General features: G+C 45.4%; 1 protein-coding gene across 2 annotated transcripts in view; it reads right to left on the reverse strand.

Moving 5' to 3' along the window:
* The window catches only part of HGF (hepatocyte growth factor), a 78913-nt gene extending 57928 nt beyond the window's left edge, over window positions 1–20985 (reverse strand). For both annotated transcript variants that reach the window (XM_073328630.2, XM_073328629.2), the window contains exons 1-4: window positions 20796–20985; window positions 7053–7218; window positions 3139–3251; window positions 2340–2454 (exon numbers count right to left, since the gene is read on the reverse strand). In XM_073328630.2, coding sequence (XP_073184731.2) covers window positions 2340–2454; window positions 3139–3251; window positions 7053–7218; window positions 20796–20871 — 470 coding nt within the window. In that variant the 5' untranslated portion in view covers window positions 20872–20985. The remainder of the gene's footprint in view (window positions 1–2339; window positions 2455–3138; window positions 3252–7052; window positions 7219–20795) is intronic.
* Between the last annotated feature and the right edge of the window lie 3914 nt (window positions 20986–24899).

Consider the following 24899-nt stretch of genomic DNA (forward strand, 5'->3'; position numbering starts at 1 on the left):
AACTTATGCAAAATTAGTAAACCTATTTTTTTTCCACCACAAATGCCACCTTGTGATAACCAGATGTTGTGACCTAATAACTTCCACCGTACATGTTAGTAAATTCCAAACACTCCACTCTTTGCTTCTGTCCCATCTCACTCAAGCCTCCAATGATGACATTTTTTGACGTTGAGAAACAAAATTAGCATGCGACCACCTTGTTTATCGTGACCTTTTCAAACAAAATCTATTGCATAAGGCGGGAGGAAGTCAGCTTCACAGCATGCTTCTCAGATGAGTGGCCATCCAAATTCATTACTACAATGCAAAAGTAAAACTGCTAAAGATATTAACCAAATACATTTACAGTAAACCGAGTTCCTGTATCCTGCTACCACTAACGTCAATGGGAGTTTTTCCACTGACGCCGAAGAAAGTAGTATCTGAGAATAATTCTGAAAGGTGCTGAGTGCTGAAGTCTCGGGTGCTGTGTGAGCTAAGGACTCTGAGTTCCTTTCAGGATCAGGCCCTAAGCTCAAGAATTAAGTCCCATAGCTACTGTACCATTCTCCAATTATTGCTGTGTTATTATTTAATTTTATATATTATATATGTAATCCTAAATCTGAAAGGAAATATAAACCAAAACAATTCTGTGTGCATTTATTATGACTAGTTCTAAAAACGATAGCCAGTACCCTCAAATCCTCTACAAATTGCATGTAACTCTGCTTTAAGGCCAACTTCCTCTGAGAACCTCTCTCATGAATGAGGTTAGTTTCTAAACCGTTCTTAAAAGGTCAGAGTGGTAATGCTCCTCTGGAAATGAATGGGAAGTTATTCATTGGTTTGTTTATTGATTTCAAATATGTGTCCTAGGCTCGAGGTGCTTTAACAACGCTTACAATCCACAAGATTTGCAACATGAACCAAACTATAAAAACAATTGTAAGCACCTAAAACTGATAAGCTAACATCCCCAAACCTGCCACTCTATATTTGTAAAACTATCCCTTTCCCAAAGGCCTGGGGGGGAAGTCAAAAGATTGGCTTTGCAAAATTTTACAGTGCCCTGCAAATTTAAGGGATAAATTCTGTTCTCAATTACTGTTCACTGATGTAAATCTGGAGTAACTTCACTTCTCAGTGTAAATGAGGACAGAACTTAGCTCTTGCATCTTTAACATCAGATTATAGATCTCTAATGTCTAGAAGGGATATCTAATGGATCATCTCATCCATAACATGTATAGATAGCTGTAAACATATGATACACTGACTTTAAAATATATAGAGACTTTGATGGTTCCCAGGGTTGGTATTATGACTCCAGTGTGATTAACTCCCATTTAAAAAAGAAATAGCCTAATTGGTTAGATGGATTGGTTGGATTTGAATGCTAGGGCCATCAGCAGAAAGAAAGGAAAAGACTGCTCTATAATCCTCCTGAGCAGCCCTAATACAGCTCCTTGCTCCCACCCTCTGTTCACCTCTCATCATTTGTCCTCTCTTCACTGCCCTCAGCTGTAAGACTCAGCTGGCTGGACACACCTTTAATCAGCACCTTCCTTCAGAGCTAAGTGTGGTGCAGGTTAGAAATCCTACACTCATCAACCACCACGCTTCCACTCAGTGCATTTCAGAAGCAGCATCCTCCACTGAGTAATCTTCGTGCAGCAGCACTTACCTCCACCCAACCCCCAGTAGCAATTTCCTTCCAGAAATACACCCCAACTCTCTCCACCCAGCCCAGCATCTACCCAGCAGCAGCCAGAAGCACAAAAAAGCACTCTGTAGCCCCCCCACCCCCTCTCACCCCCTGCATTTCTGAAATATACACCATCATGCTACCTTGGGGCATTTATGATTGTTAAAAGTAATCTCAATATTTAAAATTTGCATCTATAAAAGATAATTAACTTGGGGCCCTGGCAAAAGAGAATATGACTGTTTTGGATCACGGGCAGAGAAAGTTTGTAGATCCTCAGACTTCTTTAATTGTTTGATCTGGGATATGAATTAGGCCATAACTAGGTTACAGAATTCAATGGAGCAATTCAGCTACTCAATGGCATAACTGAATTCAGAATCTGGTCTACCATCTATACCAAAAATCCTTCATTTTAAATATAGGTTGGTAACTGGAAAGGTCATTTCAGAGACTGAGGGGGTGAAATGCCTGAAGTTCTGGAAGAGGAGTAGGGTCAAAGACCCAATACTCATTTGTAAAATTAAAAATGAATCAGGAGCTACACCCCACCATACATGTTTGTATTCCATGTTCTTTAACTTTAATGTACAGAATACCAGCAGAGTTCCAAGAGAGTCCGCCCTTCTTATGTTCAGACTATGCTTACCTGTGCTCGTGAGGTATCATAGAATTCCATGCCTGACACTGGATGCCACTTTTGGTAACAGATATTGTTCCCTTGTAGTTTGCGCCTTTACCAATGATACAGTTTCTAATGTAGTCTGTTGGAAGAAAACAGAGGAAAAAATAAGAACCTAGTGGAAAGTCTTGTTTACTTGTTGAAAATTAGAGCTGGTAAACATTTTTCAAACTAAAAAGATTTTTGTTGAAAAAGTAGCCTTTTTTTTTCCAGAAAAGTTTTATGTTTTGTTTTTTTTTCTAGAAAGGCATGCAGCTTTTTGTGCAAAAGCTAAAAATCAATTATAATGTCATGTCATAATTTTTAGTGTTTCCACAAAGAAGTGCCTTTTTTTCAAAATACTTAATCCTAAACACTATCAAAAATGCTACTGAAAAGGTAATTACGATTTTTCATTTACCAAAAGCACATTCTGAGCACTTTCAACGCACACTGACATCAGTGACCCAAACAGGAACAGCACCCAATCCTATGGCAATAACTCACTGGATTAGGCCCTTAAGTAGTAAAGTAAGTGGCAGTGCAATCCAGCACATAATATGATACATAAATACCAAAGGTCACACAACTCAGGCTCTTAAATGTACAGTCCATCACTGTGCTGTGCATCTCAGCAAAGATAAAGGGCATCTTGTAAACAGAGAGTTTTAAGGCACAACACATCAACTCCTCGAATGCATAAACCATCCTTTCTTCAGGCAAGACACACAGTCCTAAAGGTCACTTGCTGACTCCCTTCTCTGTGCTTGGGGAATAAATCAGTTACCTTTCTTTTCATATAGATCAAATGCGTGGTCTTGCTTTTTCCTCACTCCATTCGTCATGCTATTGAAAGAGAACCAATGGCATCGTTTTGTAGCTCTGTCAAAAGCAAAGGCCCTGAAACAAAAATCTCGATAAGGAAAGGAATCCTACATGGTTTACAGCAATGATAGATGGCATATCAATGAATATACTATGACAATACATCTATTTTTACTGGGAAATGCACAGAAGCAGCCCAAATTGGTATTTAACCCACAATTGTGCTGACAAGCATTCAGAAACAAAGAAATTAAGTGGTTGTGGTTGTAGCACTAAATACCAGTTTTGCTGCTTGCACTAATCTCAGATTGCACTTGTCATTAAAAATCTCTATTTTAAAAGTAAGACTAATGTGGCTGAGGCAGTACATGAAGCCTCAGTTGTGCTCTTTTCTAAAAAAGACATTCCCTTCTGCTACAAGAGGTGTGGAAAGAAAGAGGGGGATATACTGCATTGAACCCCACAGGCCAAATTCATTCCTCATGTCATTAGATGCAACTTAGTTGACTTCAATTCTGTGGATTTACACTGGATATGAATGTGGCTGATTAACTTGAAAATAATGACAATACTGTGTACCTATACAAAATCTTCCACCCCAGGATCTCAAAACATTAATTGAAACTTGCATGCCTCACAGGGATGTAGTAAGTATTTCACTCATGTTGCTTAAAGATAAATGGAAGCTCAAAGTGGAGTCAGGAATATTATTGTTAATAATTTCGATTATGATAATACCCTTTCCTCCCATCCTTGTCCTTTGCTGTTGTTTCGTTCCACTCCACTGCTGACTTCTTTGCCCCTTCTCTCCCACCACAAAGTATATCCCTCTAATCTCAGCCCTTTTCTTCTCCAATATCTGCTTTCTTCACTCTGCTCTGGTGCTACCCAGCCCTATTGTAGAATATCTCATGACCAACCAGACTTCCTTCGCTACAGGTTTGTCCACTCCTCCTTCAGTTCTGCTTTATTCCTTCCCAGAATAGCACCATTTCTCCAGCTCTACTGACTCCCACTATTTCTGCAGCCTTATTAATAGACTTTTTAAATCTTTGACTCCTTCCTAAAATACCCCATTTCGTAGTGCCCCAAACCACTGTCTCTTTGCAAGATTTCATTGCCTTTTTCAAAGAAAAAATATTACAAGATAAGATGCAATCTCCCTCCCCTTCATCTTCTCCCCTGTCACTACCACCAACATTTCTCATCCCTTCTCTAACTACCTGTTCTTTGGACTCCAACTCCTCCAAACTGCTAACCTTCATCCCTCTGCCCCTTCCTCAGCCTCTCTTCTGCCCAGTTCTCCTAAATATGTCATATCTGATCTCCTCTTTTCTCACAAAAATTCAACTATTGATCCCCATCTGCCTCTCCAAATATATTTTCATTTCCCTTCTTCTCTTCACTTCTAAACTCACTGAATGCATCATTTACAGCCATTTCCTTGAGTTCCTCCTCCAGCTCCATCTTGGATATCTTCTAGTCTAGCTTTTGCCCTCTCCACACAAAGGATTCTAACAATCTTTTCCTGATCACATTCTCAGGGCTGTTACACTCCCCAAAATTATTTTTATTATTAATTATTATTATTATTATTATTGGAACTGACATTGAACCAAAAAGTAAATTAGTCTCACAGCTTGACCGGACAGTTTTATCTTATGTACACAGTCAGTTTCATTTTCTGACTGTCACACTCTAGCACAATGCTGAGGATTGGGCTCCCAACTCTAAAGGGGAAAGTTATAATTATATTTATTTCTAAATATTTATTTTTCACTGGCATTAAAGAAATCATGTCGCCCTCTGTGCACTTTATATCAATGCTTAGGGCCAAATGCTATATCAATTGACTTAGGGCCAAAACCAAGACATACCAATTGAGGGCCCTGGATACATAAAATCAGTCCAGTTAATGCTGGATGAGAGGGCTGGTTTCTGGGAGCCGAGGCAAGAACCGTGCATTTTCCGACAGTGCATAGAGCTGTGCATAATGGAAATCTCTGCCTGACACTGTGGAGGGGGAGTTTGGTGGCAGCCTAGGGAAGCAGTAGATGCAGGGCCTGTGGATCCATGATTAGGCAGATCTGCGATTCATTCTAGCTCATGAAGCAAGCAAACATCAGAAGCAGGACAGTGCTGCCACTCTGCCAGCTGGATGCAGGATTCCTCCCATCCCCCACTCCTCCCAAGCCCTTGTATATCTCCCCAGTATGCAGCCTTTTTACTCATGCTGTGCACAGAGCAAAGGATTTGCCTCTGAATGAACGCAACAGCCACAGTCGTGATGGAAAATCCTTCACAAATGAGAAAGTAATGAAAAAATATGAGCAGTTCTAGATTATTTTTCATAATGGATTAAAATAACATACATGTATTAACCTACTTTCAGGACACAACAGCCAGAGCAGCCACAACTCATGAATGCTTGAAGCAATTTTCCTGAGCAGATGTAGGAATTTAGCATTGTTCAAAGTCTGGCAGAGTTCAGAAATAATTTTTATATTATGAAACCTAAGTAATTTTATTGTGGGCCCCATATCTGCACTCCTTCAGCTCAGCTCAATGGGCAGGATCCCATGCTGTCTTGAATCTTATGTATGATCTGATCCAGTTCCCACTGAAGACAATGGGAGTTATGACTCTTACTTCAGTGGGAACAGAATTAAGCCCAAAGTCATTTACACCATGTGAATAGTGAGTGTCAGTTGGGTGCAACATGCTACCTACCATTCTCATCAGGAAGCATTTTACACCCCCTGGCATTCATTTCTCACAGGTGTACACAAGGGGCAAGACAGTGGGGTGGGGGAAAGGATCAGACCTAATGAACTTAGGGGCCAGAACTTGTACCACTGTTGATGACTTTCGTGGGAGAAGGACCAGGCTCTATATGAGCTTCTGAAGAAGTGTGTTTTTTACTCATGAAAGTTTATGCCCAAATAAATCTGTTAGTCTTTAAGGTGCCACCAGACTCTTTGTTGTTTCTGCAAGGGAGTTCTCTAAATAAAGCATCTGATCCTGGTCCCATCTGTAGTCAATAGTAAAACTTCCACTGCCATCAGTGTTGGTGGATCCCATTTTCCAGCACAGGAGTTATCTGCATCTCTCCTCTGCAATCATTTTCTTTCATTTGTAGTCACAGTCATAGATTAACACAGGCCAGAGGGAAAATTCAGGTCCAGTGCATAGTGGGCAAAATAGTGTGTTTTATTCCAAAAGAGAATATAGATCAAGCATTACAATAGGCAGGGAAGCAATCAGCAGCATAATGTGTTGAAAAAAAGACAGCAGGCACCTCAGGATATTTATCACTTAGAGTTTTCCATTGTAATTATTATGGAGCTCAAAATGTTTGATCCCATTGTACCAGAGATTCAATGTATATGCCAATGAACTTCAGCCACGCACTTAACTGTGTTCCATGTGTGGAATTCCCATTGAAGTCAACATGAGTAACATGTAAAGAATGAAGGCAGAATATGGCTTAAAGTGGTGCTGCAGCTGTAATAACCATTTTATAAGCAATGGAGAAATTGAGAAAACTCAGACACTTATCTTTAACAAAAACAAATCTAAAACAAGCCATCCACATCTTAATTTGAGCACATTTCTTCAGATCTAGTGTGCAAAAAAAAAAAAATTACAGATTGCACTGGTAAAGAAATCAGAACAACTCTCCAATTTCACGTTAAGGGTTTGAGAAGACCAGAGAATCTCTGACCATGAAGAGCAAGATCCCAGCTGTCAAAACACAAACTTCAGGATATACACTCTATCCAAGATGGCAGTTCCACTGATGTCAATGTAAGTGATGTGCATGGCTAGAGGTCACTTCAATAATGAAACAAAAATATCAAAGATGTAATAACTTACTTGCAAGGGAACGGAAAACCTTTATTCCTGCTGCATCTCTTGGCACATTGTTCTGTCGTGTTTAATAGCTTGGTTTTTCCCACTAGTGATAGGTCTGATTTAATTAGCATAGTCTCGCTTGTTTTTTTGAAGTCATGAAGAGCATTTCTCCTTTTCCCTTTGCCCTCTGTGGAAGAACCCAAGAAAAGAAAAGAAAAGAAAAGAAAAGAAAAGAAAAGAAAAGAAAAGAAAAGAAAAGAAAAGAAAGACCTTTAAGGAGATCAGCCAAGATAATGATTTTACTTGACAATATATAAAGTTTATTAAGAAACCAAACCCACATCAGCCCCCGTAGCATGGAGGGGGAAATATCACTTGTAGTCATTGATCTGCATTCGTTCAAACATAGAGATCTTTTAAAAATACAGCAGATAATTTCAGATAAACAATTGTATAAGATATTAGTCTACAAAACTAGAAAAGAGTTGGTGCCAGGAGTACATCACCTTATATTTCATGCTTTACTTGCCTATTTCTCCTTTTGTACTTTTTTTCTCTCCTCTCTACAAGTTGAAGCAATGCATGTTACAAAAGATGCTCAGCAGCAATTAGATTACAAAAGAGGTTCTCTAGAGCCTGTTAATTTTTGCAAATATAGGCCTGATTCATCATTACCTTGCACCATGTGTAGGTTATTTGTGCCAGTGCAAGGTGAGTTTAAAATACTACTGGGTCAGGATGGTAGCGTTTTACATTCATTGTGCAATGGTGTAAATGACTACACAAGAGGCAGGACAGCAGAGAATCAGGCCCCATGTCTCAGAACAGACTTCCACCAACTACAGGAGGGTTCCCAGGAGCCCCTGATTAAAAGTCCACCATGCCGTTATATGGAAGGCTATGATGAGTTCACTCCTTCACTGGATGTTGCTCAGGCAACCATCCAAGAGACGAATTACCCCTTGGGCTCCTCAAAATAGTTTGAAAAGGGTTGGGTTGGTTTGTTTTTGCATTTAGATCAGATTTCACCAAGCTTCAGGTATTAAAAACAGAATTCTCAGAGAGAGGGCAACCCTCCTGCAACAAATCCCTCCAGAACCTTCACACTGCCATCTCCCTCTCTTTTCCAACTGCACAAGTTGAACAATGGACTATAGCTACATATATAATATATTCATTTATTTTTCAGGGAGAAATTACAATCATTGCCAGGAATGGGCAGGTTAATATAGACTTATTTTACCAATGGTGCTGATTACACTCCTGGGTTGTTGTTGTTATGTGAAAAAGCTTTTGTTTAAAATGAAAATATTAATAGATTCCCTAGTTCCGCACTTCTTTTTCTGTAGCTCCTGTATTCAAAGGGCACAGAATTAATCACATGCTAAGGGGTAAAATTTATGGAGAGCCCCTTGTTAAAATATCCACAGTGCATCACTGGTACCTATTTTCCCTTTATTGTGTAAAATCAGGCAGCTGAAATGAAGTTGCCTTTTCCACAATACTGATTCTAAAGTCAGTGCACTGCAACACACATTTCAGTCTCATGAGCCAGAACTACCACAGGAAAGTGATCCTTTTAAACAAAAGGTGGTAAAATGTTGAAAACGCATATCTTATAAGATTTCTTTATTATTGCTGAATTAGTTAAATAGCGCCTGAGCCAAGATCTCTATGACAAATGAAGGTGAGAATCCATTCAGTAATATCAAAGTATTTCTTTCTGGTTTCTGCTGATAACATTTCCCATCCACCGATAAGTGTCATAATCATAAATCCATGTGATAATGGATTCTTAAACTGTCACTAGCTAGCATGAGAGAGCTAGATAAAAAAGTGAAGTAGCTTAGCTTAGCCTAAAAGTAATGGAACATTGTTTTGTTTTGTTTTCTAAATGAACTGTTGTCCAAAGAGGATTAAGAGTTTGATCCAGCAATTTCAAACAACCTGATTTACTTTAGATCTGAAACAACTACACTCTGTGGCCCTGATTGCAATCCAAGAGGAAAGGATCAAATAAATCCTTTGTGTAACTCCATTACAGCTAACAGAGCTATACCAGAGATGAATTTTAACCATGAATGCTTATAATTCTAGTAATAAAAAAAAACAGAAATAGTTAAATGAGAGCATGAACTTTTACTTTAAAAATAATAAAACAGAGTCATTGCATAATCTTAAATAATTCTCAAGAAATGTTCTCTATGAGATTAGGGCCTCTCAAATGTTGGGCTGTAATCAGTAAATGATGTACGGCATGTAGGATGGCCACTGCTGCATCTCCAGAAAACAGGACATCCCCTCAGTTGCCCCACCTGCCAGCATGATTTCGCACACACTGTGTGTGCAAGCCACACCAGAGAGGACAGAGTGTCATGCTCTATAAAATGGTATCTTCTGTGTGTGATAGCAGATAAAACCACTTCCAGTTTTATGTCAGTACTTGATGTGGACAAACCATACAAAAACAGGACTGTCCATCTTAAAACTGAATGAATGGCTTGCCTAGCCACATGTAATTACAATTCATCCCTACTCTCTAAACTCTGAGTAACCTAAACTCCTGGTTAACTGAGAACGGCTTATTTCCCTGTATTGCCTATACTGAAGAATGTTTTTTACTGAGCAAGTCAAAAATTTATAACGTGAGTAGCACTGAAGATCCACAACTCTGAAGGTGAATTTTGTAGGAGCAGTGCTACGTAGCTCAGCAGAAATCTAACCATGCAGAGCTTAGATACCTCATAAGTAAGGCCCTACTTGAATTGAGGGATGATTGTTAAAAAATTGCAGCTGAGTTGCGGACAAGTCATGCAAAATTATGGAAAAGTAATAATTTATTATTTGCAGTAATAAAGTCCATTATTACTTTCCCGTGATTTTCTCGTCAACCACCCAGAGCTGAAAGCGGAGGCTTCTGCTGTCGGCCAGCAGGGGCTGAGAGCGGGGAGTTTCTGCTCTCAGCCCTGGGGTGGCCAGGGCTCCCACTGTCAGTCCCATACATGGCGAGGCTCCTGTTGTCAAAATTGCAGTAGAAGCGTAATATTGCGGAATGCTCAAATTCCACAATATCGTAAGTTAAGTAGGCAGCTTCAGTCTTCTACAGTTTACCTTCACTACCAAACAAGATGTTGGGTTTTGGTCTGGTTTTGATTTTTTGTTTGTTTATCTAAACAAGATAACTATCTCCTGTCAGTCCTCTTCTTGTACAATCCAGGTGTAAACAAGGCAACCTCAACAAAATGGTAGTTTTACTTCAATGTAGCTTATGGAGGTAAACCTAGGGGGCAGAGAAGGACCTATGGATTACCTTGACCATCTACAGGAACACAAAGCTACCTTGTCTACATTAGGATTTTACAATAAAATAGCTCTCTTTGTAAAAAAATTTAAAAAACACCTTTTTTTTCTGCTGTAGACACAGCCATACAGTACACAGCCACAGAGTAACTTCAGACTGTAGAGCAGAACTGAAGCTCTCCAGCAACCTCCATTTAGTCAAATCTCCAGTTTTTACTGAGTTTTCATATATCCTCCAAGGTTTCCATAAAATGAGGGTTCATAATTTTACTTGGGAATGTTGCCAATGCTTACGACTTTATTTCTTCCAAGTTGTAATGAAGAGATACTGCAGAGGGTAAAATCCTCCACACTGCTACATGTGCCAAGGCGATAGATACTGGAGATCTACAACACATTTCCACCAATAGCAAACTAGACCAAGTCATTCAAAAATGTCAAGAATATTTTGATCCACACAAGAATGTCACTTGGGAAAGGCACATTCTCACTACAAGACACCAGCTGCCAGGTGAGATCATTGATCATTATGTGAATGATAACGATCACAGACACAAGTAATCAAACTAAGTTACCTGACTTTGAACAGTTAACTGATGGACTAATTAGAGAGTAAATTATTTGTGGTATTACTGATAACCAGTTCAAAGTAGGATTAAGAAAAGAACTTACCTTTGCAAAGAACAGTAATTAAATGGCTAATGTAAACTATGCTTCCCAAATGAATTGAGAAGCAACCAATGAAAGGACAGAACTGCATCTAATTAAAAATGTTCACTGAGGCACAGAGGCAGAATAAACAAATGGCAAAGATTATATTTGTTTGGAATAAATGTGAAAACAACCAGAGTATATGATGCAAATTGTCCAACAAAAGAGCAACCATTCTGCAAGAGAATGCCACGAATTGCAAAAGAAATACAAAGGCAAAATACGTTAACAAATATACAGCTGAAGGAGAAAGCCGTATGGTGATGATGTAGAAACAAAGTTTCCTGATTAGGTCTCAATAACATTTACAGTGCAAGTGTAATCCACACACCTCCTGGTGTGGTGTTCTGTCCCATCTAGTGGCACCAAGACCACTTAGAGAGAGAGATTAATGAGTTTGCTCAAGCCTCAGCTAACAGGCAGCTGGCTTTTAGCTCTTGTGGTAGAGGCTCATGAACTAAGCTCCAGAGGTTCCCAGTTTGATCCCGCCGACGCAAGATTTTGTATAATCTTGTTGGTGTTACACAAGATTACGCAAAAGACCAGTTTCTGACAAAACAAATAGATGACCAAACATAGATTTCAAAATAGGCACTGGAGCTGAGTGCAGTATATACAGTGATAGCACTCTGTTAAAATAAAAAGCATATTTGATAATGCACACAAAATGAGCCAATGTGGCAGAGCCACACTGGCCTGTTTATATAAGAAGAGATAGCAGTCACTAGAGTTTGAAACTATGCAACACAAATACCAGATTTGCGTTGAAGAACAGTCTGCAAATACAGATGATCAAATGAGTAGTCTACTAGTCTACAAAACAAGATGCAAAATATATTCTTAAAGAATTCAATGAGGTTTTTAAAGGGACTAGAATCTACTAGGATATACATCCTGAGTATATCATATATTGATACAGGTTCCAGCCTGCCACCACAAATACATATAGAAAGTAAAAGCTAAATTTGACCAGACAGCAAAATTAGACATTATTGAAAGAATTCTGACAACAACCGATTGGGTTAACAACATAGTCATAATAAAATCAAACATGTTAAAGATTTGTGCAGAGTCAAAAATTTTTAACAGTGTCATCAAACATGGTATGAGAAGGTCATTCCTTGACTACTAAATTCAGAACTGTTCAGTTTTGGATGTAAGCCACAGTTTTTGGCAGACCCAGATCAATGGAGAAAGTATAATAATTAGCCTTTTCTACATCCCTTTTGGTAGATATGTTTAAGTGACTTCCCTTTAGAATTGTTTCAGCACTAGAGACGTCCCAGAGCTTTGAGTATATGGATGAAATGAATAATTGCCCATGAATGCTGGTTTGGGTCAAAAATGATCAGCACAAAGAGAAGTTGCATAATGTTCTGCAATGTGCCAAAGAAAAAAAATTTAAATCAAATACGAAAAAATGCCAGATTGGGTTCAGTGACATTAGTTATGTAAGACACCAGCTTGGTGAAAAAAGCATTTGCCCAGACCCAAGAAAATGGAGACAATTGTACAAGGAGGCCATACAGAGATTCATCCCTAGCTTGTCTTAATGTCTACACTACGAAATTAGGTCGATTTTATAGAAGTCAATTTTTAGAATTTGATTTTATACAGTCGATTGCGTATGTCCACACTAAGCGCATTAAGTCGGCAGAGTGCATCCTCACTACCATGGCTAGGATCAACTTACGGAGTGGTGCACTGTAGGTAGCTATCCCACAGTTCCCAGAGTCTCCACCACCCATTGGAATTCTGGGTTAAGCTCCCAATGCCTGATGGGGCAAAAACATTGTCACGGGTGGTTTTGGGTACATGTCATCAGTAGCCCCTCCCTCTGTGAAAGCAACAGCAGACAATTGTTTCACGCCTTTTTTCCTGGGTTACCGGTGCAGACGCCATACCACGGCAAGCATGGAGCCCACTCAGCTCACTGTCACCGCTTCTGTTGTGGTCAAGTCTACTGTGGGGGCTGCTGTGATCCAAGAAGCCAATGCAATCATTGCCGTTCTGTTATAAAGTGTAGTGGCTCTGGGAAATGTGCGGGCCTTTTTAGATTTTAGGTATATCATATTCCTGTCCTTTGTCACTCATGACAAAGTCTTGCAGCCGTACATTCCAGTCCGGTCAGTGCTGTAACACCCCATAGCACTTCTGTGGTTGACACATGTAACAGCTCCAGGGCTCTTGCTCTTTTCCCTTGGCTGAGGTACCTTGCCCTACCAGGACCTCCAAGCATTCGACACAGAAGCATCTGCAGCAGCTGGCATTGCTACACAGCAGCAGCTCCTGGGTGCCTTCACAGCAGACGGTGCAGTAGGACTGCTAGCCGTCCTCATCCATGGTGTATGGCTCCACCGCTTCCACTGCAACTCTGCTCTCCTGCGAGCTGGAAGCTTCTGCCTCAGGCTGCTCTCCCAGCCGGCAGCACCGCGCGGTTGCACCTACCCCAGCCTACCCCTTGCTCCCATGGCTCATGAAACCTGGACAGTAGTAAGGAGCAGTTCAACCATAGGCTGCGCAAGAGTGCAGAATGGTGATAGCATGTGTCTCTTTGGATGTTTACAAGCTCACTGGTGCTGTTGGTCAGACCTCAGCTCAACCAACATTCCCATTGTTATTGCTGCTTGCTGTGTGCTCCATAGTATCTGTGAGAGTAAGGGGGAGATGTTTATGGCGGGGTGGGAGGTTGAGGCAAATTGTCTGGCGTCCAGTTTTGAGCAGCCAGACACCAAGGCGATTAGAAAATCACAGCAAGGTGCTCTGTACATCAGAGAGGCTTTGAAAACTAGTTTCATGACTGGCCAGGCTTCAGTGTGACAGTTGTGTGTGTTTGTCCTTGATGCAAACCCACCCCCTTTGTTGATTTGAATTCCCTGTAAGCCAAACACCCTCCCCACTTTGAAATAAAGTAACTGTTGTTTTGAAATCATGCATTCTTTCTTTATTAATTAAAAAAAATGAGATAACGGACAAGGTAGCCCGGGTGGGGTGGAGGAGGAGGGAAGGACAAGGCCACATTGCTTATTGTAGCCACACTAAAAATCAAACTGTTTGAATGACAGCCTTCTGTTGCTTGGGCCATCCTCTGGAGTGGAATGTCTGAGTACCGGAGCCTCCCCCACCCCACGTTCTTGGGCATCTGGGTGAGGAAGCTATAGAACATGGGGAGGAGGATAGGCGGTTATACAGTGGATGCAGCGGAGGTCTGTGCTCTTGTTGGCTTTCCTGCAGCTCCAACAGATGCTTCGTTATGTCCGTTTGCTCCCCCAACAGATGCTTCATCGTGTCCGTTTGCTCCCCCGTTAGCCTCAGGATCGTGTCCTGCGTCCACTCTTTGCGCTCTCTTAATTCTTTACTGGCCTCTGCCACTGAATGCCTCCACGCATTAAGCTGTGCCCTATCAATGCGGGAGGACTCCATGAGCTCGGAAAACATGTAATCGCAAGTGTGTTTTTTTCACCTTCTAATCTGCGATAACCTCAGGGACGGAGATGATAGGGGGAGTGTAGAAACATTCTACGTCTACAATTCTGGGGGGACTGCATGGTCACCTGTGCTGCTGAGTTCACCATGCTGATCAAACAGGAAATGAAATTCAAAAGTTCCTGGGGCTTTTCCTGTGTACCTGGCTAGTTCATTGGAGTTCAAAGTGCTGTCCAAAGTGGTCACAATGGAGCACTCTGGGATAGCTCCCAGAGGCCAATACCATTGATTTCGTCCGCACTATGCCAAATTCGACCCAGCAAGGTTGATTTTAGTGCTACTCCCCTCGTCGGGAACGAGTACAGAAGTCGATTTTAAGAGCCCTTTAGATCGACAGAACGGGGTCGGTTGTGTGGACAAACTCATTTTTAAATCGACCTAATGCGGCTAAATTCGACCTAACCCCATAGTGTAGACCAAGCCATAGTTAAGTGCTTCCCACAGAATGCTGCTTGAAGACAATTGTCATAAATATAAAGGGAAGGATAAACCCCTTTGAAATCCCTCCTGGCCAGGGGAAAGCTCCTCTCACCTGTAAAGGGTTAAGAAGCTAAAGGTAACCTCGCTGGCACCTGACCAAAATGACCAATGAGGAGACAAGATACTTTCAAAAGCTGGGAGGAGGGAGAGAAACAAAGGGTCTGGGTCTGTCTGTAGTCGTCTTGGCCGGGGACAGAACAGGAATGGAGTCTTAGAACTTTTAGTAAGTAATCTAGCTAGGTATGTGTTAGATTATGATTTCTTTAAATGGCTGAGAAAAGAATTGTGCTGAATAGAATAACTATTTCTGTCTGTGTATCTTTTTTGTAACTTAAGGTTTTGCCTAGAGGGGTTCTCTATGTTTTTGAATCTAATTACCCTGTAAGATATCTACCATCCTGATTTTACAGGGGGGATTTCTTTATTTCTATTTACTTCTATTTTTTATTAAAAGTCTTCTTGTAAAACACTGAATGCTTTTTCATTGTTCTCAGATCCAAGGGTTTGGGTCTGTGGTCACCTATGCAAATTGGTGAGGCTTTTTAGCCAACATTTCCCAGGAAAGGGGGGGTGCAAGTGTTGGGAGGATTGTTCATTGTTCTTAAGATCCAAGGGTCTGGGTCTGTAGTCACCTAGGCAAATTGGTGAGGCTTTTTACCAAACCTTGTCCAGGAAGTGGGGTGCAAGGTTTTGGGAAGTATTTTGGGGGGAAGGACGCGTCCAAACAGCTCTTCCCCAGTAACCAGTATTAGTTTGGTGGTGGTAGCGGCCAGTCCAAGGATAACGGATGTAATATTTTGTACCTTGGGGAAGTTTTGACCTAAGCTGGTAAAGATAAGCTTAGGAGGTTTTTCATGCAGGTCCCCACATCTGTACCCTAGAGTTCAGAGTGGGGGAGGAACCGTGACATGGTGGCAGCGGTGGGATTAACCTGAAATCATTTTGAGATCCAGTTGAGATTTTTTGAACTAGAAATACAGATTTTAAAAAGGAATTTTTAGGAAGTCCAGAAAGCAGCTTTGAAACTGAAAGCAGCTCGGTTTCTCTCTGCTTTGTGGCCAAGCAGAGACAAAAGGGGTTTATCCTTCCCTTTATATTTATGACAACAATACAGAATGGCACTGGAATAATTTTAATTTCCAAAGTTTTCTCTTGCCAAAAAAGGGTGCTGACAAAGCATAGGTGCTTCTGTAACAACAATCTGGAAAAAACAAACATATATGTTTTTTCCTTATTTTTGTGCTTTACAGTTGCTTTTGAGACGGAGGGAGAAAGGAGGGAGATTGTTTTTTGTTTATTGTTCATTACTATTTTTTTATTTTACCAGTGACTCCTTCCTACAACAGGTATCTCAGTAGAAGGCACCAGGATTAACCTTTTATTAGAAACCTGACTTTCAAATTCAGTAAGCCCCGTCTTCACAACTCATATGTACACAGTACCAAAGTCCATTAGACTGAAAATAATGGTAACAGCCAATATTGTGTTCTAAAGTCAGATGGTATATACATAGAAGTGCTGTCCTTAGCCTCGCACTGTAAAATGAGTCTTTTCTTTTGAGAGCTGTAGCCCTTCAAAGCACTGTATTTACCACAGAAATAAATCCCCCCCATGTCACACTACCGTCCACAGTGAAAGCCACCATCTTTACAAGCATTTGGTGTCTCTTTCACCTCCAGCAGTGTGTTGTGTACATCCTTCTGGAAGAGGAGCTTGGTGGTTGCTGGGTATGCAAGGCAATGGCAAAGGGTGCAAGGAAGCCCACCTCCCCCATTCTAGAATCCCTGCATACTGGGCAGCCACGGAGTGGTTGGGGAGCAGAGCCACTGTTCCATGCTAGCACTGGCCTCACCAAGATGAGGTGGGGGTGAAAACAGGGAACGTGACCCACCCCTTTTCATGCTTTCTAGAAGACTTGCTCAGTGAGCGCAGACAGTGTGTGCTGCTTCCATTTAGAAGATGGCAAAGCTGTCGCTGTAATGTGTTCTTCCTGAGTGATCCAGGAGGAATTCCAGCTATGTCGGTCCTCTGGATGTTGCTACTGCAGGGTAGCCCCCAACGTGAATGCTGGGGGAGAAGTACAAGTCTCTAAACCCACCCTTACAAACAGAATTGTAAAACTCCTCTGCAGGGTCCAGGGAGAATGCCATTAAGTTGACTGCTCTCCAACTATGGTAGGACAGGCCCTTGCCTCCTGACTTCCAATCCTGTATCGTCCCTGCAAAGCCATCCTTCCTCTCCTTCACAAGGTTTAGAAGGATATAAATTGCATGTAATACTCAGAAAAAAAAAAGACTCGGAGGAAAGATGTCATCCTCTGGAGAGAGGATGCACATTTCCCTCCCAACTCTGGCCTCAGTTAAAGTATTATCTTAATAAGAGATAAGCTTCTCCACTAAGAGGCTTTTCTTTCTTTGACTTCAGAGCACATTTTTCCAGTTTGTATGCAACATCCTAATCTCAAGTCTTTTTATTCTATTTTTCTCTGGTTATGTTGCTCACAAAAATGGCATTAATGGAAACAAAAAATCTGTTAAGTAGGGTAAATGCATGAGAGCAAAACAAGAAGCCATTGGCATACTGTGCCAAATGGATTCTATTAACCAGAAGGAATACAGTCTTCAAACTGGCAGAGTTTTGCATTGCTGATGGCATATTATATAATGATTATTCACAAGTAGGGAGTGAAAAGAATAAATTACATTAGATTTGTAAAATACATGCAGTTATGCAAGCCACGGGGACACACAACACTCCTATGGCTACCAATATTTGTATAAAGCATTTTTAATTAAAAAAACAAAATGTTCTCCCACATCTTGAATACACCTGCACCTCATATTCTTTTAATCTCATGTGACCTACAGAACATGCTGTAAAACTTGGTGTTAAGAAAAATGCTAGATTAAAGACCTCTTCATGGGAAAATCTGATGCATTTTTATAAATCTTTCATTCCCAATTTTACATGTACTAATTTGTGTTCCATAAAAATGGGGGTCATTTTAGTTCAACAGCTTTTATTGAGCTAAGCAGTCTGTTTTTAACAGAGTAAAAGACGTACTGACTGGGAATACTGGGATGTTATTAAGAATATCTAAATAGGCTGAATATCAGGGAGGAAAAAAGTTCCTCAGGAAAGTTATTAGCTTATAGACTAGTCTCTCAGTGTAAATGATAGATACCTACAGAATACTGCAAACGGAGAACAGCTGGCTAGTAAGAACTTTACATATTTATCTTATTCATCTGTTCTTATCTTATTATTTATATATTTTAAAAAAATCAGACCTCTCATAATGGACATAGCTGGCTCACATCAACACATTCTCAGTATTGTATTCTTCACTCTCTCTCTCTCTTTCCCACTGACATATCCTGACTTCTGAGTCCTGCAAGTCAGAGACTCTTGTGTTCATACAGAACCTAGTATGTTGGACCGCCAAGGTTTAATTTGGGCTTATAGGTACCACCATAATACAAATAATACATAATACAAATAAACCTTATAGCTTGACACATTTAACATCAACAGAATAGGGACATTCATATATTAGCAGGTAGGTTGATCTGAAGATATAAGAAGTCTCCTCTATCTCTAAGTTCTAATACACAAATCAAAAAGAAACTCTTCAGAAATGAAGCTAACGCATTTAATATTTTTTTCAGAGTGTACAGGGCCTCTTAAAAATCTCCAGTAAAATAAAAACCTCAATGGAGAAATTATTCAAGGAGAAGTCTTAGTATATGAAAAAAACAATATATTTTAAAAAAATTAATGGCACAATTTTCCCTCATGTATCTTGTTCTCATAGGAATTTAAAGTTTGGCTTTTTTGATGAAACTCAAGCTCTTCTTGAAAATAGGAATTAAAAAAGCAAAACAAACAGAATCAAGGCTCCGAGCTGTCCAATAGTGGTGAGTGGCAAGACTCATCTTCTTTGTCCAATAGGATGGATACAATATTAAAGTGAGGGCAGAGGGGGTTGGAAGGGGGGTGAAAACGGAGAGATGTTGCTGAGACATGGAAAGGTCACCATTTTTCAAAGAGGGTGCAACTCAATGGAATGGAAACTATGAGGCACATGCAGAAGGGAAATAGTACAAAGAAGTGTACTAACATGGGCCTATAACCAGAATACCTGCTGAGCAAGCCTCACAACACTGAAATCAATGGAAGTAGAGGGCACACAACACTTCTTGTGAAATGTTCAGCACCTTGCAGAATTAGGCTCTTATCTTAGAAGAATATGACAGGATCAATTGAAGGTGATACCAACAGCGTATTTGTGACTTGCACATTCAAAACACAAAATAATCAATTATTTGTGCAATTCATTATCACTTTTTCGTTTTTAAGAAGGCATTGGATCCCTCCTGGAGATATATCGGAGGATCACAGAATCGAGCCCCAGGTCTGGACAGCCAGTGAGTTCTTGAGATTATCTATATTTAGAGGGGGTTCACTGTGTAAACTCTGCTTACCAACTACAAGCTTTTGGGAAACAGCAGCTGCTTCCTCCAAGACACCACAGTGCAACTGCAGTCTACAAAGCAGCTATTTGTTCATTATGCCTTCAGAACCTGTCCCACAACTCCACGCTCTCTATGTGTGTCTTTGCTGGACCTCTTCATTGTTTATCTGCCCTTCTGCTCTCTGCAGATATATTGCCCACTTTGCTGGCAGATCTTCTCCCTGAGTTGCATGTTAGCTTTTCTTTCTGTCTGTCTAGCAGAGTAGCAGTCTGTCTTTTACTGCTTTGGGGAAGGAAGGAAGGAAGGAAAGGTTTGTGGAAATCTTTGTAAAACATTATTCCTCAAGTGCCTCACCGAAGAGCCAATAGGAATGCAAAGCCAGTCCCTCCGCTATCAAAAGGAGCACTTCAGAAAATAAATTCAACTAGACAGCTTCCAAGAATTGATTGCTTATTATTGTTCACTTCTAGCACCTTCCACACCCCCAGTTTAATCAGGAACTGAATTGAGATACTAATGAAATTAGAATTAATTCACGCTTAGAAATAGCATATTCCTGCTGCTGAATGTGCAGGAAGACATGCCTGCTATTTGGACAGTGACTCCAAACCACATACTATCATATGTTTTGGATGTTCGTTATCTCACAGTTATTTAATCTATTACTGTGCAATAAAGTACAGATGTTTCTTCTTGCCCTGATAACAGCTGAGAGTTCCAAGAAGCAATCATGAAATATTCTCTACCATTTTTGGTTCATCCAGCTCCCTGTCTGTCCTGAGACACCCCTAAATGTGGGGAAGAGTGAGAAGGTAATGGTAGCTCAGAAGCCCAGAGCTAAACCGCACATACAGGCTGTTCGTGCAAAGAATATACACAGAAATACACAAACACAATGAAAAATCATTGGCACAGATAGTATAATATTTCATACACTACTGCCTTTCACACAAAAGATCCCTAGTGCTCAGAAACTATTCTCCGGGAGAAAGGATAAGATCCATCCTCCCTCCTTCAGTGCAATGTGCCTGCAGCTTTAAACTTGCCAGAGCAGAAGGCTTGTTCCACTAGAAGTGACACTTGGTTTACAGCTCACCATTTCTGTTCTGCAGCCATCCGGGAAGGAGTAGGTAGGTGTGTTTGTTTTACTGAGGTAAGGATGGTGGGGGTGGAGATTTTTCGCCTCTCTCTGTATCATTTCCCAAAGGTTTGTAAATAGTGCACATTTCCACCCACCATAATAAATGGGAAAAGGAAAGAAAAGGACGCAGAAAAGAGAGATCGCTGGCAAAAAGTGAGACAAAAAACTAACCTGCCAAAGGGATGGTGACGGGAAGCAGCAGCAGCAGACAGAGCAGCAGGACCGGCAGGAGTTTGCTGGCCCACATGCTGCCGCTGGGCTGCCCCAGCAGCTCGCAGGGAGGAGGAGAGGAGATGGCTGGTGGAAGGACCCCTGTGCACAGTCGGTCACTAGAGGAGGCTGAGTGAGCCGCGCTGCTTTTTATTGCGATGATCTAAGTTTGTTGTGTGATTAACTGGAAAGATCTGAGTCCCAACTCCCTCTTACGGTAAGAGATTGTTTAACAACATCCCCTCTGCCTCCTCTCCCCCTCCCCTGCACCCAGCCGCAGCTGCCTCCTTCCCTCCCCCCAGCCAGCCAGCAGGCAGCTCCTGCGGCAGAGGGGTGCAGGGCGCCCAGGCGAGCTGCATCGCCCGGTGCAGGGGGGCTGGCAGGGCGCTCACCCGGGGCGGGGAGCCCGGGGGCAGCGCCGCGCTCCAGGGTCCTGACCCGGTCCTGACCCGGCTCGACTCACTGGGAGCTTTGCCTGGTCTCCAGCGGCCCGGGTCCCAGGACCGGCCCGCGGAGTGTTACATGGGAACCCAGGTCTGCCCCAAAGCGGCGTGTGGGCAGCAGCCGGGCTCCCCTGCCGCCACGCTTCACCCGGACCCTCCCCACATAACCCCTGCCTCACCTGTGACCAGACCCCCCCCCTTCTCGCACCAACAGCCGGACCCCCCCCCCGCTTCCCATCTCACCTGCAGCCAGACCCCCCCACGTATCCCCTGCCTCACCTGTGACCAGACCCCCCCCTTCTCGCACCAACAGCCGGACCCCCCCCGCTTCCCATCTCACCTGCAGCCAGACCCCCCCCTTCTCGCACCAACAGCCGGACCCCCCCCGCTTCCCATCTCACCTGCAGCCAGACCCCCCCCCCCGTATCCCCTGCCTCACCTGTGACCAGACCCCCCCCTTCTCGCACCAACAGCCGGACCCCCCCCGCTTCCCATCTCACCTGCAGCCAGACCCCCCCCCCGTATCCCCTGCCTCACCTGTGACCAGACCCCCCCCTTCTCGCACCAACAGCCGGACCCCCCTCCCCCGCTTCCCATCTCACCTGCAGCCAGACCCCCCCCTTCTCGCACCAACAGCCGGACCCCCCCCGCTTCCCATCTCACCTGCAGCCAGACCCCCCCCCCCGTATCCCCTGCCTCACCTGTGACCAGACCCCCCCCTTCTCGCACCAACAGCCGGACCCCCCCGCTTCCCATCTCACCTGCAGCCAGACCCCCCCCTTCTCGCACCAACAGCCGGACCCCCCCCGCTTCCCATCTCACCTGCAGCCAGACCCCCCCCGTATCCCCTGCCTCACCTGTGACCAGACCCCCCCCTTCTCGCACCAACAGCCGGACCCCCCCCGCTTCCCATCTCACCTGCAGCCAGACCCCCCCCCGTATCCCCTGCCTCACCTGTGACCAGACCCCCCCCTTCTCGCACCAACAGCCGGACCCCCCCCGCTTCCCATCTCACCTGCAGCCAGACCCCCCCCCGTATCCCCTGCCTCACCTGTGACCAGACCCCCCCCCCTTCTCGCACCAACAGCCGGACCCCCCCCGCTTCCCATCTCACCTGCAGCCAGACCCCCCCCCGTATCCCCTGCCTCACCTGTGACCAGACCCCCCCCTTCTCGCACCAACAGCCGGACCCCCCCCGCTTCCCATCTCACCTGCAGCCAGACCCCCCCCGTATCCCCTGCCTCACCTGTGACCAGACCCCCCCTTCTCGCACCAACAGCCGGACCCCCCCCGCTTCCCATCTCACCTGCAGCCAGACCCCCCCCCCGTATCCCCTGCCTCACCTGTGACCAGACCCCCCCCTTCTCGCACCAACAGCCGGACCCCCCCCGCTTCCCATCTCACCTGCAGCCAGACCCCCCCCGTATCCCCTGCCTCACCTGTGACCAGACCCCCCCCTTCTCGCACCAACAGCCGGACCCCCCCGCTTCCCATCTCACCTGTGACCAGACCCCCCCCCGTATCCCCTGCCTCACCTGTGACCAGACCCCCCCCTTCTCGCACCAACAGCCGGACCCCCCCCGCTTCCCATCTCACCTGCAGCCAGACCCCCCCCCGTATCCCCTGCCTCACCTGTGACCAGACCCCCCCCTTCTCGCACCAACAGCCGGACCCCCCCCCGCTTCCCATCTCACCTGCAGCCAGACCCCCCCCCCCGTATCCCCTGCCTCACCTGTGACCAGACCCCCCCCTTCTCGCACCAACAGCCGGACCCCCCCCGCTTCCCATCTCACCTGCAGCCAGACCCCCCCCTTCTCGCACCAACAGCCGGACCCCCCCCGCTTCCCATCTCACCTGCAGCCAGACCCCCCCCCCCGTATCCCCTGCCTCACCTGTGACCAGACCCCCCCCTTCTCGCACCAACAGCCGGACCCCCCCCCGCTTCCCATCTCACCTGCAGCCAGACCCCCCCCCCGTATCCCCTGCCTCACCTGTGACCAGACCCCCCCCTTCTCGCACCAACAGCCGGACCCCCCCCCCGCTTCCCATCTCACCTGCAGCCAGACCCCCCCCTTCTCGCACCAACAGCCGGACCCCCCCCGCTTCCCATCTCACCTGCAGCCAGACCCCCCCCCCCCGTATCCCCTGCCTCACCTGTGACCAGACCCCCCCCTTCTCGCACCAACAGCCGGACCCCCCCGCTTCCCATCTCACCTGCAGCCAGACCCCCCCCTTCTCCCACCAACAGCCGGACCCCCCCCGCTTCCCATCTCACCTGCAGCCAGACCCCCCCCGTATCCCCTGCCTCACCTGTGACCAGACCCCCCCCTTCTCGCACCAACAGCCGGACCCCCCCCGCTTCCCATCTCACCTGCAGCCAGACCCCCCCCCGTATCCCCTGCCTCACCTGTGACCAGACCCCCCCCTTCTCGCACCAACAGCCGGACCCCCCCCGCTTCCCATCTCACCTGCAGCCAGACCCCCCCCCGTATCCCCTGCCTCACCTGTGACCAGACCCCCCCTTCTCGCACCAACAGCCGGACCCCCCCCGCTTCCCATCTCACCTGCAGCCAGACCCCCCCCCCCGTATCCCCTGCCTCACCTGTGACCAGACCCCCCCCTTCTCGCACCAACAGCCGGACCCCCCCCGCTTCCCATCTCACCTGCAGCCAGACCCCCCCCCGTATCCCCTGCCTCACCTGTGACCAGACCCCCCCCCCTTCTCGCACCAACAGCCGGACCCCCCCCGCTTCCCATCTCACATGCAGCCAGACCCCCCCCGTATCCCCTGCCTCACCTGTGACCAGACCCCCCCTTCTCGCACCAACAGCCGGACCCCCCCCGCTTCCCATCTCACCTGCAGCCAGACCCCCCCCGTATCCCCTGCCTCACCTGTGACCAGACCCCCCCTTCTCGCACCAACAGCCGGACCCCCCCCGCTTCCCATCTCACCTGCAGCCAGACCCCCCCCCGTATCCCCTGCCTCACCTGTGACCAGACCCCCCCCTTCTCGCACCAACAGCCGGACCCCCCCCGCTTCCCATCTCACCTGCAGCCAGACCCCTCCCCCGTATCCCCTGCCTCACCTGTGACCAGACCCCCCCCTTCTCGCACCAACAGCCGGACCCCCCCGCTTCCCATCTCACCTGTGACCAGACCCCCCCCCGTATCCCCTGCCTCACCTGTGACCAGACCCCCCCCTTCTCGCACCAACAGCCGGACCCCCCCCGCTTCCCATCTCACCTGCAGCCAGACCCCCCACCCCGTATCCCCTGCCTCACCTGTGACCAGACCCCCCCCTTCTCGCACCAACAGCCGGACCCCCCCCGCTTCCCATCTCACCTGCAGCCAGACCCCCCCCCGTATCCCCTGCCTCACCTGTGACCAGACCCCCCCCTTCTCGCACCAACAGCCGGACCCCCCCGCTTCCCATCTCACCTGTGACCAGACCCCCCCCCGTATCCCCTGCCTCACCTGTGACCAGACCCCCCCCTTCTCGCACCAACAGCCGGACCCCCCCCCGCTTCCCATCTCACCTGCAGCCAGACCCCCCCCCCCGTATCCCCTGCCTCACCTGTGACCAGACCCCCCCCTTCTCGCACCAACAGCCGGACCCCCCCGC

The sequence above is a fragment of the Lepidochelys kempii genome, chromosome 1 (assembly GCF_965140285.1).
Source record: "Lepidochelys kempii isolate rLepKem1 chromosome 1, rLepKem1.hap1, whole genome shotgun sequence".
In the NCBI taxonomy this organism is placed as follows: Eukaryota; Metazoa; Chordata; order Testudines; family Cheloniidae; genus Lepidochelys; species Lepidochelys kempii.